This window comes from Buteo buteo, chromosome 21 (assembly GCF_964188355.1).
Source record: "Buteo buteo chromosome 21, bButBut1.hap1.1, whole genome shotgun sequence".
NCBI lineage: Eukaryota > Metazoa > Chordata > Aves > Accipitriformes > Accipitridae > Buteo > Buteo buteo.
Genome location: NC_134191.1, coordinates 25,378,347 through 25,393,775, shown reverse-complemented (window position 1 = coordinate 25,393,775; position 15,429 = coordinate 25,378,347). Strand labels below are relative to the sequence as shown.

Genomic DNA, 15,429 nt, shown 5'->3' with positions numbered 1-15,429 from the left:
CTGCGGGCAGCAGCAGCGGGAGCAAAGGCGCTGGGGTTCCTTAGATGGAAAAACGGGCATTACTGTCGTTCCAAGGAAAGGGTTAACCAGCTCCCTGTGGAGAGGGAAAAAGCCCTGTCGCATGCCATGAGCTGCATGAACTGTCAGGCGGGAGGAGGAGCAGGGGGTGGACCTCTTGGTGAGGGTGCAAGAGGAGCAGCAGCGCCCTGGGGGAGATCCTCCACCCCAGAAGGAACCTCTCTGGTGGGCTCCACAGCTTCTCGAGAGGAGCTGCGTCCGTGGAAGAGCTGGCGACAGCAAAGGACCCCGCTTCGACCCGCGTGAGTCGCCCGGCCGGCACAGCAGGGGCTGAGGGAACCCGCTGCAGCTGCGGAGGTGTGACGGTTAGGGTCTGGGGTCCTGGGCCAGCGCCCCGCCGCGAGGGCTGCCCTGTGAGCGGGGCGTCAGCCACTTGCAGACGGAAAAACTTGAAAACCACTTTTCATGCAGCGTTAGGGTCGCTCACACGGCAGCTGTTGCTAGCGCTGGACTGAAATACAGCACAGAAATGGAGCGTAGACTGAAACCAAGAGGCTGAATTAGACCGTTTTCGTCCCAGCCATAGATGTGGTTTGGAGCTCTCACTAGAGCAGAAGGTGGCCCTGACCCTCTCAGATGGGGGCGATCAGTGGTGCAGTGCTCCTGAACACTGTCACATATTTCAGCTCGGCAGTGAGAAATCAACTTAATTTTTGATGAAACTGGTTTTTTGCACCAGAAATGTAAACACTCTTTCTAGTGTTTTAAATTGAGGGTCAATGTAATGTAAAAACGTGATTACTGTGTCTAGTTTCCTGATACTTCTATTTTAAAAATATAAAATAAAATAACTTCTCCTGCCTTGGGCTCAGCATCGTGAGGGCAACCACTGGAGGTGCTGAGAGCATCTGAAGGGGTCGGAATTGCTTGCTAGTGTTTGCATCAAGCAAGCAATTGCTTAATAGTGAAGGTAGGATAATCACCTTATTCTTCAGACTGCCTCTTACCTTACTTTGGAGTATGCTGGGCTGCACGTTCCCTCTGCTGCCCAGCACAGTCAGTGTACTACTTTGGTTTTGCCATTAAAATACCTTTTCCTGTTGTTTCTACTCTGTGTCCTAACACTCCATCAAACTCTTGCCTGCTAATAGGATGCAAGATACTTCTGAAGTTGTAGCTGTTCCAAGTCACATGCATTGGTAGTCCTTATTGGTACTGAAAATAGAAATGTTACCTTTCTGAGACAGTACTGTTTTAAGATGCTATGCATTATGCATGTCTGTAGTGTAAGATTATTATACTTATTTATTTCAGTGACCTTTTATTCTGCCTGACCATATTCTCATGGCTTAAAAATGCTGCCTTAGTTTTCCACTTTTGGTTTTGCATATGTTTAACTGTATGTATATAATAGTCCAGCATAAAGTGGCAGTCATTTTCAAAATGTACAGAGGGGTTCATTTCTTTGCCAGATGAGACATGCTTGTTATGACTTGTCACCTCTCTCTCTGCCCTTTCAGCCTGAATTAGAGTGTAAACGTAAAAAAAGTGAATATGTAACATAAACAGAAAATCCGTGTTTTTCAAGCAACAGGTCCAAGCCACATTTACTGCAGTTAGCTTTGAAGTGATTTCCTAGTCAGCATATTTGCAGTGACCTTCATCTGATGCCATAATCTCATTTTTCATGCATAACTTGATGGTTTTTCTTAGTCAGATTTTTTTTGTGTTTAATCATTCTGCCAAGTGATTTTGATGTAGACAATAGTGATGAAACACCAGAGTCTGTGACCTTCCCATGCAGCTCCGGTCCAATGTTTTCTTACGCATGCACTGCAGAATGCACAGCAGACCAGCTGTATCTGCCGGGGGTTCATGGCGACCTCGTTGGGTTTAGCAGCACAAACCTGCACTTTAAAACAACCCACATGTTTGTAGTGTTCTGGTTTGCATTTTCAGTTTTCGTATTGCTTCTTTTTTATAAATGTATTGAATGTTTTTGCAGCATTCGCAGGCTATTTTCTGTATCACTCATACAGGCAGAATAAATGCTATAGCTGTAGCACAGCACCAACAGCCAAATAATGTTACGAATGTCATTGCATTGACTTGTGTGTTTCTGGTATCTTCTTAGATCTGTAGATAATCTTCTTAGATTAGCTTTAGGATTGAGTACCATTTTGGAGTGAGAGATGGGTTTAGAATTGCACACAGTGATCTTGTTGCTGAATGTTGTGGAACAAAACCCTGACAAAACTGAGAACTTACCTCCACTTTATTGACTTCAGGGAGTGTGTGGTAGCGTGGAATTTCAGTTGGAAAGACGGTTTCAGCTTTTTTGGAAGAAGGTTTTTTACTTTTCTAGGAACTACATGAGTCTAGAGACCACCTTCAGGTAGAAGGTGGAGTTTTAGTCCAAAGCAGACTGTATTTAGGCTAGGAGGGCACCTTCTAGGTGAGAGGAGAGCCTTTAGAAAAATTACTGACTGACATGGGTCAGACTTAACGTTGACTTGTCTGGCATACGCTGTGCATCCTATAAAGCATTACGTGTTACTCTTTCAAAAGTGTGCTCTGCTGATGGAAAAATGACAAATGGCTATTTTTAGACCTCTGAAAAACAAGCTTCACATTTTTGCCCCCAACATGGAGGTTAAAATTTTAATGTCCTGTATGTGCCTGACTGTGGACTCAACCATCTTATACTGGAGTGCAATGTATTTCAAACCTAATCACTTCAGAAGGAAGGTGAGGAGACTAAGTGGTGGTGAGGGATTCAAAGTAAATCACCCTGTTTGAGACAAATTCTTGAAAGAGAGTTTATTTGATCTTCTCTCATTTTGCTCTTGGATTTTATATATATAAGCATTTTTACATATATAAGCATTTAAAGAATTTGTATGAAAATATCCCCATGCACCTTATATCAACCAGTTAGCCCTGCATTTCAAATGCAGTGGTGTTGAATTTACTTTTGTTTACAAGACAGCTGTACAGTTTTCAAACTGTCATAGATAATTCCTTGGCTAATATACTTTGAATTTTGGTGCCATGTTTCCTTGGGAATGCTCAGGAAAGACAGATGGCTTTTGTATAAATGAATGAGATGAGTCCTTTGACTGCAAATAGAAATCTGCGTTTCACATAAACCCACTTCATTGTCGGGAGGCTTGTAAACACCAGGGCACAGCGCTGTAGGGAGGGTTTGCAGCATTAAAATGAGATGGCCTTGGAGATTTTAATGAAGAGTAAGGAGCAAAAACATACTATAGCATATGGGCATTGAGAAAACACTTTGGCGAAGCAGTTCTGTTCAGTACTTCACTGTGCATATTTTGTCCTTGTTTGGTTTAGTCATTTATTCATAGCTTAGCTGTTCAGTAGATAAATACAATAGATGTTCAGAGAGGAGTCAGTATTCCTTCAAAAGATGTTGAAAATAAAATGGTGTTTGGAGGAGTTGCTTTTGGTTTTTTTTGTGGAAGCCATTTGTAAGGTCAAAAATCGGTATCAGTCATCAGGGATCTGTCAAAAGGACCATTTTCAGGCAAACCTAATTTCTAGATTCCCAACACGTCCTGCCCCTCCATCCCAGTCATGTCAGAGTTCAAGCTGAACCACGTAACTGAAGATCGTTTGTGAATTCTGGAAAAGAAAATTAAATCGAGAGATACTGTGATATGCCTTATGCTCTTCGTGTCTCTCATATGTTCAGTCTGTGTTAAGATAGCCATGAAGTGCTTTGCAATTATAAAAAGCAATTGGCAGGTTCCCTTGAGTGTGTAGATACGTGAGCGATATATTCCTCTAGGTAGCTGAAAGCACTTCAGGTAGTATGGTGAAAGTTGCCTCTACTGCTTTGTTGGGGGTTTTTTTTGGTGTTTTGCGGGGGGTTCGTTTTTTTTTTTCTTCCCTTAGTTAAATTGATACCAATGCACGTTTGTGGGATATTTTTCAGTAAACATTAAGCTATAGCAGATGATGGTCTTTATTACCCATTCTTAGTGACAAGTGACACTAAGATAGAAATCAATGGTTTCCTGTAGCAAATTGGAGTGTTTGAAAATGGAGAGATTTGTCCTATTGCTTTCCATTGTGAATTACCGAAGATTTCTTCAAATTCCTCCCCATCTGAGAACACAATAGGCTCCTGTAGCTTTAGGGTGTATTAGGGTATAGAGGATTCATGCTAAATATGTTTTTTGGTACTTCTTTGTTTTCTTCCATTTCTAACCCAGGTATCGGAGCTCTCTCAAGAAACACTCTTTGACACACTGTGCTGTGCTTTTGCTTGTTTTGAGCAAGCCTGGGCTTTGGTAGGCTAGGCACTCCCTACCATTTTGACACATTTTTCTAATATACAAAATTTGAACCCTCATCTCATAAGTAAGATGTAGGTTGCTTAAGCAAATAATTCTTTTTAGTAGGTCACAGCTAGCCAGCCAGATGTACGGATTATTTTGTTTTGTTCCCACAAGAAAGGTTTATTTGGATCTCAGCAGCTCTCTGCCTAGGCAAAACTGGGAAGCTGAGTCTTTGTATGACTATTCTGTCTTCCCCTCCTCCAGTATCTATGAATTACATATTTCACTCCCAAGTTTTAAGACAAAAAAGGAGTGGTTGACCTGAAATAAATAAATAAATAGATCCAAGTTTAAAGTTGAATCTGAGGCTTGAATGGCAACAGAATGTTAATAAAAAGATAAAAGTATAATCTGATGTTGGAATACTCAGAAATTCTCAGAGAGGTGCCAGCCCTTGTTGAAATTCATCCATAAAATTTATTCAACACTAAATTCAATGAAGTACTTGCAGACACTTTCTGAAACCCTTTTTTTTTTTCCTTATCTAAGGCAGCATCAGGTGAGCCAAAAGTCCACTCTTCAGGCCTCCTTATCTGCCACTGCATGATCCATTTTTTACTGTTCTTTCAGGGTGAAACTTTAAAAGGATTTGAATGGAGTTAAATGTCCAAATCCCATTCAGTTATATACTTAATCAGATTCTGGGGTTTTTTTTAGATAAAGGAAATCATGTTCCCTTTTTATTCTGCTTATTGACTTCATTGGAAATACTTGGGTCCTTAAGTAATAGGGTCTAACTGCAGAATCTGTTCCCAAATTAATTTTGTGAAATTTTCATCCATATCCATCTAGGTTTAGTAGGTGAAGATGTTACGTGATTTTAAAACAGAATCAGGTTTTTTTGTGATTGAAGCTGAACATTGCAAAAAAAAAGGATAACTTCTTACGTTGCCACTCTTGTCATCTATAGCTGAATATATACATGAAAAGTATTCAGAGGAAATCTTCTGTGGAATGGAATGGCATGAGTTACCAGCATTACAGATGTTGGGTATCTGTTAGTTGCTCCTACATCGTTTGACAAGGAGAGAAGTAGGGTGGCTCACTGGAAGTGATGGCTGTTCCTACGGGAACATCCCTTCCTCCCTGTCTGCAGCCTGGCATCAGAAGAAATGGTCAGCTTGGGCTTTGAAAATGCACAGCTGCACGTGTGTGTTAACTGCCTGGGTGTTCCTGATAATTAGTTTTTTAGTTTATTTTGATTACATGTACAGAAAGATGATATGATATATAAACCATTGGTAAAGATAAATGTTATTTTAATTAAGAGGCTACATACCCTGAGGAGGATCATGCTGAGTTAAGATATTGGTCCTGAAATATTAGAAAGCAGGGAGAGAGGACCTATGACTGCCCTACCCCACCTAACCTGAAAGAAATGCAAACCGTTCTTGTTGCACCTACATCGAGCCAGAGCTCTCTGTGTGGAGAAGCGGATTCTGCTTCTCTGTGTTTTCTTCTGCAATAAACAGTTGGGTTACCTCCTTGAAAGGCCATGCTCATAGGTTAGCTGTTCCACATCCAGAACTGAACACTTTTCCCAGCAAAAATGTTAAGATTTGACAGAGATTTAACTTGATTTATAGGTTACACCTGCTCTGCCACTCATTCCCAATGAGAGTCTAACAATGCGCAGGGGAAATGCAAGACCAACACAGAGCTGTTGGGCATATTCTCCTGCTCGGTTTTGGGGTTGGTTTGGGGGCTTTGTTGGGGGAGCGGAGTATTGGACAGTGTTGGAGACATAGAAAAGCAGAAGATTTATGGGAAACAGCAATATTTCAAGGTATTTTTGACTCATTTGTGAAGCTGGCTGCCTGAAGAAAAACACGATTATTTGTCTTTATTCATTTAGTGTTTTGAGAGTTAAGGCAAAAAACATAAAAGGAATAATTTCAGAAAAGAGTTATTTTGCAAATTGAAAATTGGCTGTTTCTTGACTATTGCCTTCAGAGTCACAGGATATAAAGGTAAGGTTTGCAAAGGTTAGTAAAGAAAAAGGGAGATGTGCCCTATGTATGGCTGAGTTCATGTACAAACTAGTGTGCTTATTTTGAAGTGCAATGGTACTTAGAAATACGGTAGCCCTAAATTTTCAACTCAATTTTGCATTAAGACTAACAACTTCAAAGTATTAGTTAGTCCAAGGGTTGAATGGACTGTAAAATGTAAGAAAAATATCCTTAATGAAGAGCTATAATGTAATTCTTTTTCAGACTGAATTATTTTTCTCTGTCCTTTTAGGGTATAAAGCCAGCAAGCTTTGAGAAAGTTACTGATCCTGAAATCAAGGAGATAATTGGGGAGTGCATTTGCAAAAATAAAGAAGAAAGGTTTGTTTCAATTAATCAAGTTTTGTATTAAATAATGTGTATGCAGGTGTTTCAAAGTTGTCTGTGGATTTTTGTTCTGGCCTCTGGGTCTCTCCTGTGCAAGAGAAAATGCAGAATGGAACTGCAAATATGAATGATTGCCTGCTTTCCTGCCATGTAATGTCAGGATAATTGAATAAATGCCATTGTTGTGTCTCTCAACCTCTCGGCTTCAAAGAATAAGGTCAGAAAGCATCGTTGTGGACATGTGAGCTAGTGTGTTCTAGCACATTCTGGCATAGCTGTCCGTAAAAATCTCACTCAGGAGGTTCTGTGTGGAGCATCACGTGTGGTGGAGGTCGACCACGAACGCGACATAGTAGATTCACCACAAGCTGCTGTAGCAGATTCCATTACTCATTAGCCTCTAGATATGGAGACAAATTGTGCCTTGTTTCCAGCTTTGGTTTTAAAACCTAACCTTTTTATGCTGGCCTCTCCTAAATGAGTGTGTCTACTGTTCAGTATTTCATAACTTTTACAAATAGAGTTTTTAGGGAATCTCAACTGACTACCTAGAGGGAACCTCTTTTCTTAGTACTCTTTAGGCTCAGATACTCAAGGAAAGTTGAGCAAAGCTATAATCTGCGTTTCTGTACATGCTTATGGTGTAGGAATATTGCTGACGCTTTGTGAAATAGGAAACGTCATTTTTTCAGCAGTCCTCAGTAACACTGGAAATACTGTGTCTTTTTGCTAAGATGACAAATTTGTTACGGATGAACACCAAACATACTGTAAATGTTTTCACCTTCAACAGCAGTTTCTTGTCACAAACCTCTTGCAGCATTTGAATATTCTTTATATCCATTGCAGATACGAAATTAAAGATTTATTAAGCCATGCCTTTTTTGCTGAAGATACTGGGGTAAGAGTGGAACTTGCAGAAGAAGACCATGGTAGGAAATCCTCTATTGCCTTAAGACTCTGGGTAGAAGATCCTAAGAAACTGAAAGGAAAACCCAAAGATAATGGAGCCATTGAGTTTACTTTTGATCTGGAGAAGGAAACTCCTGATGATGTTGCACAAGAAATGGTAAAATAAACTTCTCCTGACAAAAATGTATATATATAAAGTAGTGCATAAATCTCAAAGGACAGCAGGAACAAGTCTGGTAAAGTTCCTTCCACTTAAACCATTCCAGGTGTCTAGTTTAAACAGTTTGCATTGATTTTAGAATGAATGCTGTAAGAAGGGGGTAAATGGGGAAGAACTAAGAACTGAAAACTATTGTTTACCAAGTATGAAAACAGATTCATGAAGTGGCATTTCAAATAGCTTAGGAACCATAGAGGTCTCTTCTACTTTTATATTTCGGAAACTCTTCTGCCAATTTCTGTTAGCTGTTGAATGTCTTTAAATTTGTTTGGAATCTGTTTAGTTTCAGACAGCAGCTTGAAATAAATTAGAAGAGTTCAAAAGTTCAATAACAAAATATTCTGCACTGAATTCTTCAAAACACTTCTTTCCATCTTTTCTGTTGATGTTGCTTAGGAGGAATGTAGATGAGGAAAGTATGTGGTCAGCTACTCTATCACCAAACATAAATAGGAAACTAGATTCAAGCCCACTGCACGGAGTTAGGAATAAGCTTTGGATTTTTTAACAGATAAGTTTAACTTGGTGAATTTCTGTATCTTCATAACTTACGGGGTTTTGTTAGGAAAACTACTCTGTGTTCCAGTTTCACTATATAGTCCTTGAACTCATATTTTAATGATGTCTTCACTGCAGTTGTTTAGGTTTTCTAATGTCATGGAGACAGAATCAGTAAGCACCGAGTGAAGGGTCTGAATTTTCTTGCGCTTGCAGAAGTGTTCCTATTATAATCTAAATCCCAAGGGATCCCATTTAATGATGTTGTCATCACCACTCCTGTTCTGCTTAGGAGGCACTCATTTTGGTAATATTGCCTTACTGTGCTTGGACTCATCACCACATACTCCAAATTTAGTGGGAGAAATTCAGGCTCCTCTGTCTTCTTGTCATTAGTTTGCAGTAGGTCCAATATTTTTCGAGCAATGTATTGTTACAGAGCTCATTTCATTTAAAAGTTGCTCTGGTACAGTTACTTGCTGTTATATTTTGCTTTTAAATATTTATGGAAATAGTTGGAATTTTGAACTTCTGTAGGTCACTTGGCCCATAGTTGTGATACTTTGTTTTGAAGAGGAAATAATTCTCATAGAAAGTGTATTTAAAAGGATCACTACCAAACTACTGTGATACTATACCCTTTCCCAAATAATTTTAAAACCTGTGTTTTACTATTACATTAACAGTTACCTAAGTGACTGCATATGAAATGCTTTCAAGCTTGAGGCTGTTGGGGGGTTGGGCAAAGGGGGACATTCATTCCTAAATGTCTTTTTCTAGCCCTTATGAATTGTGGAACACCAAAGCCATGTGCTTTCATCAATTTGTGTTGCTTTATGTGCTGTGGAAGAGAAGAATGCAGGAGACCTTTTGAGTACAGGGAATTATTTATCATTATCGATGGATTTGCAGTAGTCAGGCATTGCAGCCTGTCCAAACGAGGTGGGCAAAAGGAACTTGAAATGTTCTGGTGGGTTTGCAACCTGAAGTTACCTTTCCCAACCAGCGGGTACTGTAAAATACCATGTCTTCATTAAACTTTAACCATTCTTTATATAGACATGTAGGAATAAGAACTGTTTAAAAAAAAATTGTTATTGTGGCAGGTTTTCAGTGCCTTCCCATTAAGCTTTGTCATGAAGAATCTACTGGGCACGTTAGTACCGTACAAGGTTCTCTGGACCTACGTGGTTCTTCTCTCGAGTAGCTCCCTTCTGTCGTTAGCATTTGCTGGATCATCGGTTCAGGAATGTCAGTAAGGTCTGAGGGCATAGGCAGTGGAAAATACCCATATCTATCTGCAGCTGTATTTTAAGCTGCTTTGCACCTATTAATTTTAAACAGCAAAAATCTAAGCTGTAAAACTGTCTCGTGTTTGGGCAAGAGCAAAGAAGGAAAACCTCTGGATTTCTTCCATGTATATAAGCGCTTCCAAATCTGTAGAATATGCATTTTAAGAATCTAGGGAGAGCAGACGAATCTCCGGTGGGTCGTTATTAAACTAAAATCCATACCCTGTGCTGTAGGAGATTATGCAAACAAACAGGACAAAGATGAATTTCCATTTTATCTGTTGAGCAGTTGAATTCTGGGAAAGTCTGGTCCCCTTTTCAGTTAAATGTGAACGGTCTGCATTTGACTCGATAGGCTTTTTCTTTATAAAAAGTCAATCAGTACTGACTGACATTACCATTTAAGAGAAGTTAATTTGGGACAAAATTCTGTTAACATCTTTTCCTTCATGACTTGTGATATCAAGCACAGCAATTTGGGACACTGTGTATACTGGAAAGGTTAAGGCAATAAATTCTGATTTAGGGGTATTATGGTTTACTCCAGTTGCATTGCTCAGAGAACACTTTTCAAAGGTGGTTTTTTCCTCTTTTGACTATTCTGTTAGTCTTTCCAAACAAATCAAAAAAAAAAAAGGGGAACGTATCTGCAGTTAAACTTGCTCTCTTCTTCTCAATGGATGTTAACGGGTGAACAAATTGACCCAATATATATTCATGTCTTAGAAATACATATTATTGTTTTAAAAATGCATTATGGATAGAATTTTTGTTCAGAAAAGCCCCCATCAAGCTCTTGAGTTCCTGTTCCTGTGAGGAATAAATATGTAATTCATGTTATTTCAAACTGATGTTTTCTCTGTTAGGAAGAGATTCGAGTAATACGTATGTGTGCACATGTGTGCGTGCACGTCCATGCACACATAATCTTGCTAAGTTTGTGCCTCCTCTGTAGATTGACTCTGGATTTTTTCATGAAAATGATCTCAAGATAGTTGCGAAGTCAATACGTGACAGAGTAGCGTTAATACTATGGAGAAGAGAGAGAATTTGGCCTAGGATGCAGTCAGAGGAACGTCGGGACTCGGAATGTCTGGAGAAGTTGAAGACGCCGCATGCACAGCAGGTCCAGGTCACCTACCTTTCTCACACTGGTCACCATGTCCTCTCGGAGTCGGAGGAGCCTGAGGCGGACCAGCATGCATTTCAGCAAAACCTGCCCACCAGCGTCACGTCTGTTGCATGTAAGTCTCGTGTTGGTTTTGTCACAGTGATGAATGTCAGAGGGTAAATAATAATATAGTATAATATAATCTGAGCTCAGCAGTGAGACGAACTGCTGTGCATGTTTTTGCACAGTAGGTCAAAGAACACAAGTGTCTCAGATGCATAACAATTTTGAAAGAAATAAAGTTTCAAGAAAAATTGAAAATAGAGATAGCTCCTCCTTCAGTAGCAATAAATGCAGGAAACATAATATATTTGTAAATGGAAAAGCAAGCAGACCTGCTGCTAGACACAAAAAATACGTGTTTTCTGTGCCAGGTGGTGGGATCAACACTAAGTTTGTGTGAAACACAATTTCAGAGCCTGGAGAAGTTGAATTGGCACCAAAGTGGTCAGAGCAACTGGTGGCTTATTCAAATGATGTTGGCAATGTGGAGATGTTTATTCAAAAGCAGACCTTGCTGAAACCAAAGTGCTGCAGTTTCTTGTGTTTTGCGAGTCAAGTCTTGATGGCTTGTGTGAAGTTTTTTGTGAAATTTGTGCAAAGGTCTACAGCAGGAAAAAAAAATCCATCTCTGAATGTTACATGATGTAATTCAAGATTTCCCTGTTTCGTGGGAAATATTAACTGTGGCTCAGTCACACACGCTGAGAGCACCAGACCCTGTGGATTGACGCTGCAGTTGTTACTGGGGTCCTTAGGTCGTGATGCAGGTGCTCTCTGTTCCTCCAGGCTCTCGATTTTGTCCTGAGCTCATGGCGTTGAAGCAAGGGGGTTGTTTGATCTTTGTTGTGGCAGGGCAGAGTAGGTGGTTGCTCTTGTTTGTCCAGGCCCTGCTAGCTACAAGCCAATGCTGTGCCAACTCTTTACATTCAGCTGGGGGCTGATTCAAGAGTGATCGCTGGGCTATTTCAAGGCAGTTGGATTTATGTCTCCTATTTTAATTTCAAGCACTGATTTTAGTCTATCTCTGAATAAGAAACTACCTGTCTTTGCTTGCAGAGCTTGTTGTTTCTTTGTTTTATTTCTGAGCATCAGACTTCTCTCCAGCAAACAGCAAGGCATGAGGAAGTAGTGGTTTTATTTCCCGAAAGTAACATATCCCTGTCTCTGTCCCCTAAAATCAACCTTTGTTACCAAGTCAAGCTCTGGTCTTGAAATCTTAATTTATCTATACTTTTAGACATCTTGAAGGAAATGTTGCCAGATACTTTTAGCTGGGAAGATTTGAAATTTTATGGGAGTGCCTTTTTTTCTAGCCAGTTTTTCTGATAAAATCTGATATATGTATTTTGCTACTAAACTATTATCATAATGTTTCTGTTTTACTGTTCTGGACTTTTGCATAAGCATATTTAAATTAAAGGTGTATTGTCTTTAGCAAAGAGATAGCTGCTGCTTTAATTCATGTATTGTATAAATTGCTATACAGAAGCCTGCTTTGAATACTAAAATAACCAAGCATGCCTCTAGAAGAAAACAAACCTTTACAAGATATGAGAAATGGCCATATTTGCATAACACTCAGAATACTGCAGTATTTACAAAGCTTTTTTTATGAACCTAAATTGATCTCATTTCATTTTTTTGGATCATATACTTACTTAATGCTATCTAATTCCTTTGAGAAACTCCGTCATTATGACTCTCTTCATTTCCAATGGTACAATGAGGCTACTTATGCTTCCCATGGTTCTTTTGGACATGAGTTGGCAGAATTTTATACTAAATATAAACCCCACAGTTTTTTTCCTACTCCTCCTCAACTTTTAACCAATACTTGGTATTATTTGACAATTCACTATCAGATGTCTTCGAACGTTTTCTTAGTGATGTTAGCCTTAAGACCTCTATAAATTAGTGTTCTACTAATTCATATAATCTGAGGTCAAATATAAAAACGTAAATTAATAACTTAATGTGTGTAATGCATGTTGTTCTATAAAAATCTGAGACTGACTCACAGCTTTTACTTTAGCACTCTACCATTATACTCTTTTTTTTGTTGTTTTTTCCCCCTCCTTTGAGGTCTTGAATAATCGTTTGTAATAAAATGGAAGTGTATATGCGGCACAAATCCCTGCCTTCTTAGAGTAGGGCCATGTTGATTCTTTTTAGAAATGAGCTGAATAAATATAGAGGGGAGTTTAGTTTTGCAAAAAAACAGTTGGGAGAATAGTTTGCGAGTACTGAGGAGAATGTCATCTCAGGTGCTATTAAAAAATAATTTGTTATTTAAAAGCCAAATAAGTAAAACCTTATTTGGAATATGGAAAAAAGAGAAGATGGAATGTGTCAGAAAAAGAAATAGCATTTAAACTTAGCTGTAATTTAAGCTGGTTTTTTGTAACTGTTTACAGTTTTCTTTCAGTTTTGAATTTTAAATCTCTGTTACAAGCTCTTTGTCTTTTGGGTACTTAGAACTACAGTCTTGATTGTCTCATTTCATTTCTCAGCTGAAGAAAACAGTAGCTTATGCTCAAGAAGAACTAGGTACCTGTACTTTACAGGCTTCAAAAGTTGTGAAAAGGCATTTTTAAATCGGTAGTACTCAATGGTACAGCTTTATTTCCATTGGACAAATGATATGATACTTGCCCAGTACCTGTAGCTGTGCAATTCTGCAGGTAGCTGGACAAACACTCTGCATGAGAAACTCTGACAGAGCTCTAAATGGTACTCCTAAATCACTGCAGACCTGCAAATTTTTTGTTATCTGTTCTTCATCTTGAGATATTGCTACATACTCAAGTAGGGTATGATTTGTGGAACTAATAAAGCATACAATATAAAGAAATTTGTAATTTTCAGTGCTGCTAATAAAAGATGTTGTCGAAGTCAGTGCATTTCTGGGAGATCTGACCCTAAAAGACTCCATGATCTGCTATGAACGTTACAATTGGGGTTTCCTTTCATCCTACAAAATCTATAAACATCTGCAATTCTTAATGTCAACCTTATGCCCTTTAAAGGAAATATCAATGTGCCTAAAATACCATCATGCAGAGAAATCCGTGGGGATGGTTTTTGGCTTAAGAGAAGCAGTGTGTGCCTTTTGTGGAAAATAACATTTGTGTTGTATAATTTATTTATATAATGGAAAGGACTAGGTTAGTAAAAATGCTAATTACATAAACCAGTGTTGACCTTGCTCTAAAATCATTACTTGAATGTTTGGAGTTGTTGAGCTTCTAATAAAAAAATGCTGTTCTTTCAGCCGACAGCACATTTGACAGTGGCCAGGGGTCCACTGTTTATTCAGACTCCCAAAGCAGCCAGCAAAGTGTCATCTACTCGTCTCTGCCTGATCCAGTCCCTCCTGCTATCCAGCGGGTGTACAGCCCACCTCTGAGCGAGAGCCAGGCTGTGCCCCATAGCCTTCAGCAGCTGGGGCACTACCAGCAGCCCTCAGGAGTAAGTCTAAAGCATTTCGAAATCATTTTGTATCCTAGATCATACTTTATGGCTCATTTATACTCTTGTTTTCAGCAGGTACGGATTCCAGGGCTTGCTTTATATATTCCTCGCTCACCTCTATCGATGGTGACTAGCTTAGTAATAGGTTTCTAGTTGATCTGAAACGTGCACTTAGATGGTGTATGGCTAGCTAGATTTGCCATTCTGAAGAAGTGCTTCACTGGCAGCTGTCATACTTTCAGTAAAAAAGCTTCTTCTCAGTCCATTGTTGCTGAACTACATTAGTAGCTTTGCAATGATTGGTTTTAAACTCATGCATGTAGTTGAGAACTCTTCTGTTTGTTTTTGTTCACTGTTAGTATAGCCACATGTTATTATTCCTTCGTTTGTTCAAGACTCTTTTGGGTCTGATGTTTCTTCCAGCTGTGACAAAGGTCACACATCCAGTCCCTGCCTTTCTGGCTCTGGGTTTGGATTTAATCTTGCACAGAGTCAGCGATGTATATCCATTACTGAGGCTCCAAAATCAGGTGCTGGTAGCACAGTCAGACGTTCACACTTGCTCCCGTTTTTGTGCCGTTATGACCTTGACCAAAAGCAATTAATGGAACTACTGGTGCAAGAACAAACATATGCGAGTGAACATAAATCTTCAGGTGCTTCCAGTGAGAGGTACAACACGAACTTCAGAAGCTGTGGCAGCACGACGTTCCAGTCCCAGCCTGCACCCAGCCCACAGGACAGGCAGTGCTCACGCTGCTTTTTGCCGCCACAGCGACCCTGTCGTGGCTTTGACTCCAAAACCAACGTCCTTTCCCCAAGACCTGGGTGAGGAAGACACATATGGGCAGACTAGAGAGGAGGTGGCAGGCTCGTCATCGCTTCTGGTGGCACTGGGGACCTCTGCAAACCCTACAGAGCTAAGGCTTCCTCAGCAGTCTCGTCAGACATGCCTAGCCTCCTTATTTCAGTCTGGCCAAAATCAAAACACATCAGAAGTCCTGATGCTTGTTGAAAGTGCTCGCTCCCCAGGTAGCCAGCTCCCGGAAAACTTGGTGTCTCAACCTCTTCCCTAAACAAGCAGTCCATGCGGCAGAAGTTTAGACCTGCCTCTGTTACATGAATCTTTACAATACATAAT

At 39.8% G+C, this 15,429-nt stretch overlaps 1 protein-coding gene across 10 annotated transcripts in view; it reads left to right on the top strand.

Annotated features, from left to right (window-relative positions):
• WNK2 (WNK lysine deficient protein kinase 2) overlaps positions 1 to 15,429 on the top strand; it is a 117,178-nt gene that overhangs the window by 49,400 nt on the left and 52,349 nt on the right. For all 10 annotated transcript variants that reach the window (XR_012653861.1, XM_075053121.1, XM_075053120.1 and 7 more), the window contains exons 6-9: positions 6,627 to 6,715; positions 7,571 to 7,790; positions 10,599 to 10,887; positions 14,089 to 14,285. Coding sequence is in view for 9 of the 10 variants with exons in the window: in XM_075053121.1 (XP_074909222.1) it covers positions 6,627 to 6,715; positions 7,571 to 7,790; positions 10,599 to 10,887; positions 14,089 to 14,285 (795 nt within the window). In the remaining variant the exon portion in view is untranslated. The remainder of the gene's footprint in view (positions 1 to 6,626; positions 6,716 to 7,570; positions 7,791 to 10,598; positions 10,888 to 14,088; positions 14,286 to 15,429) is intronic.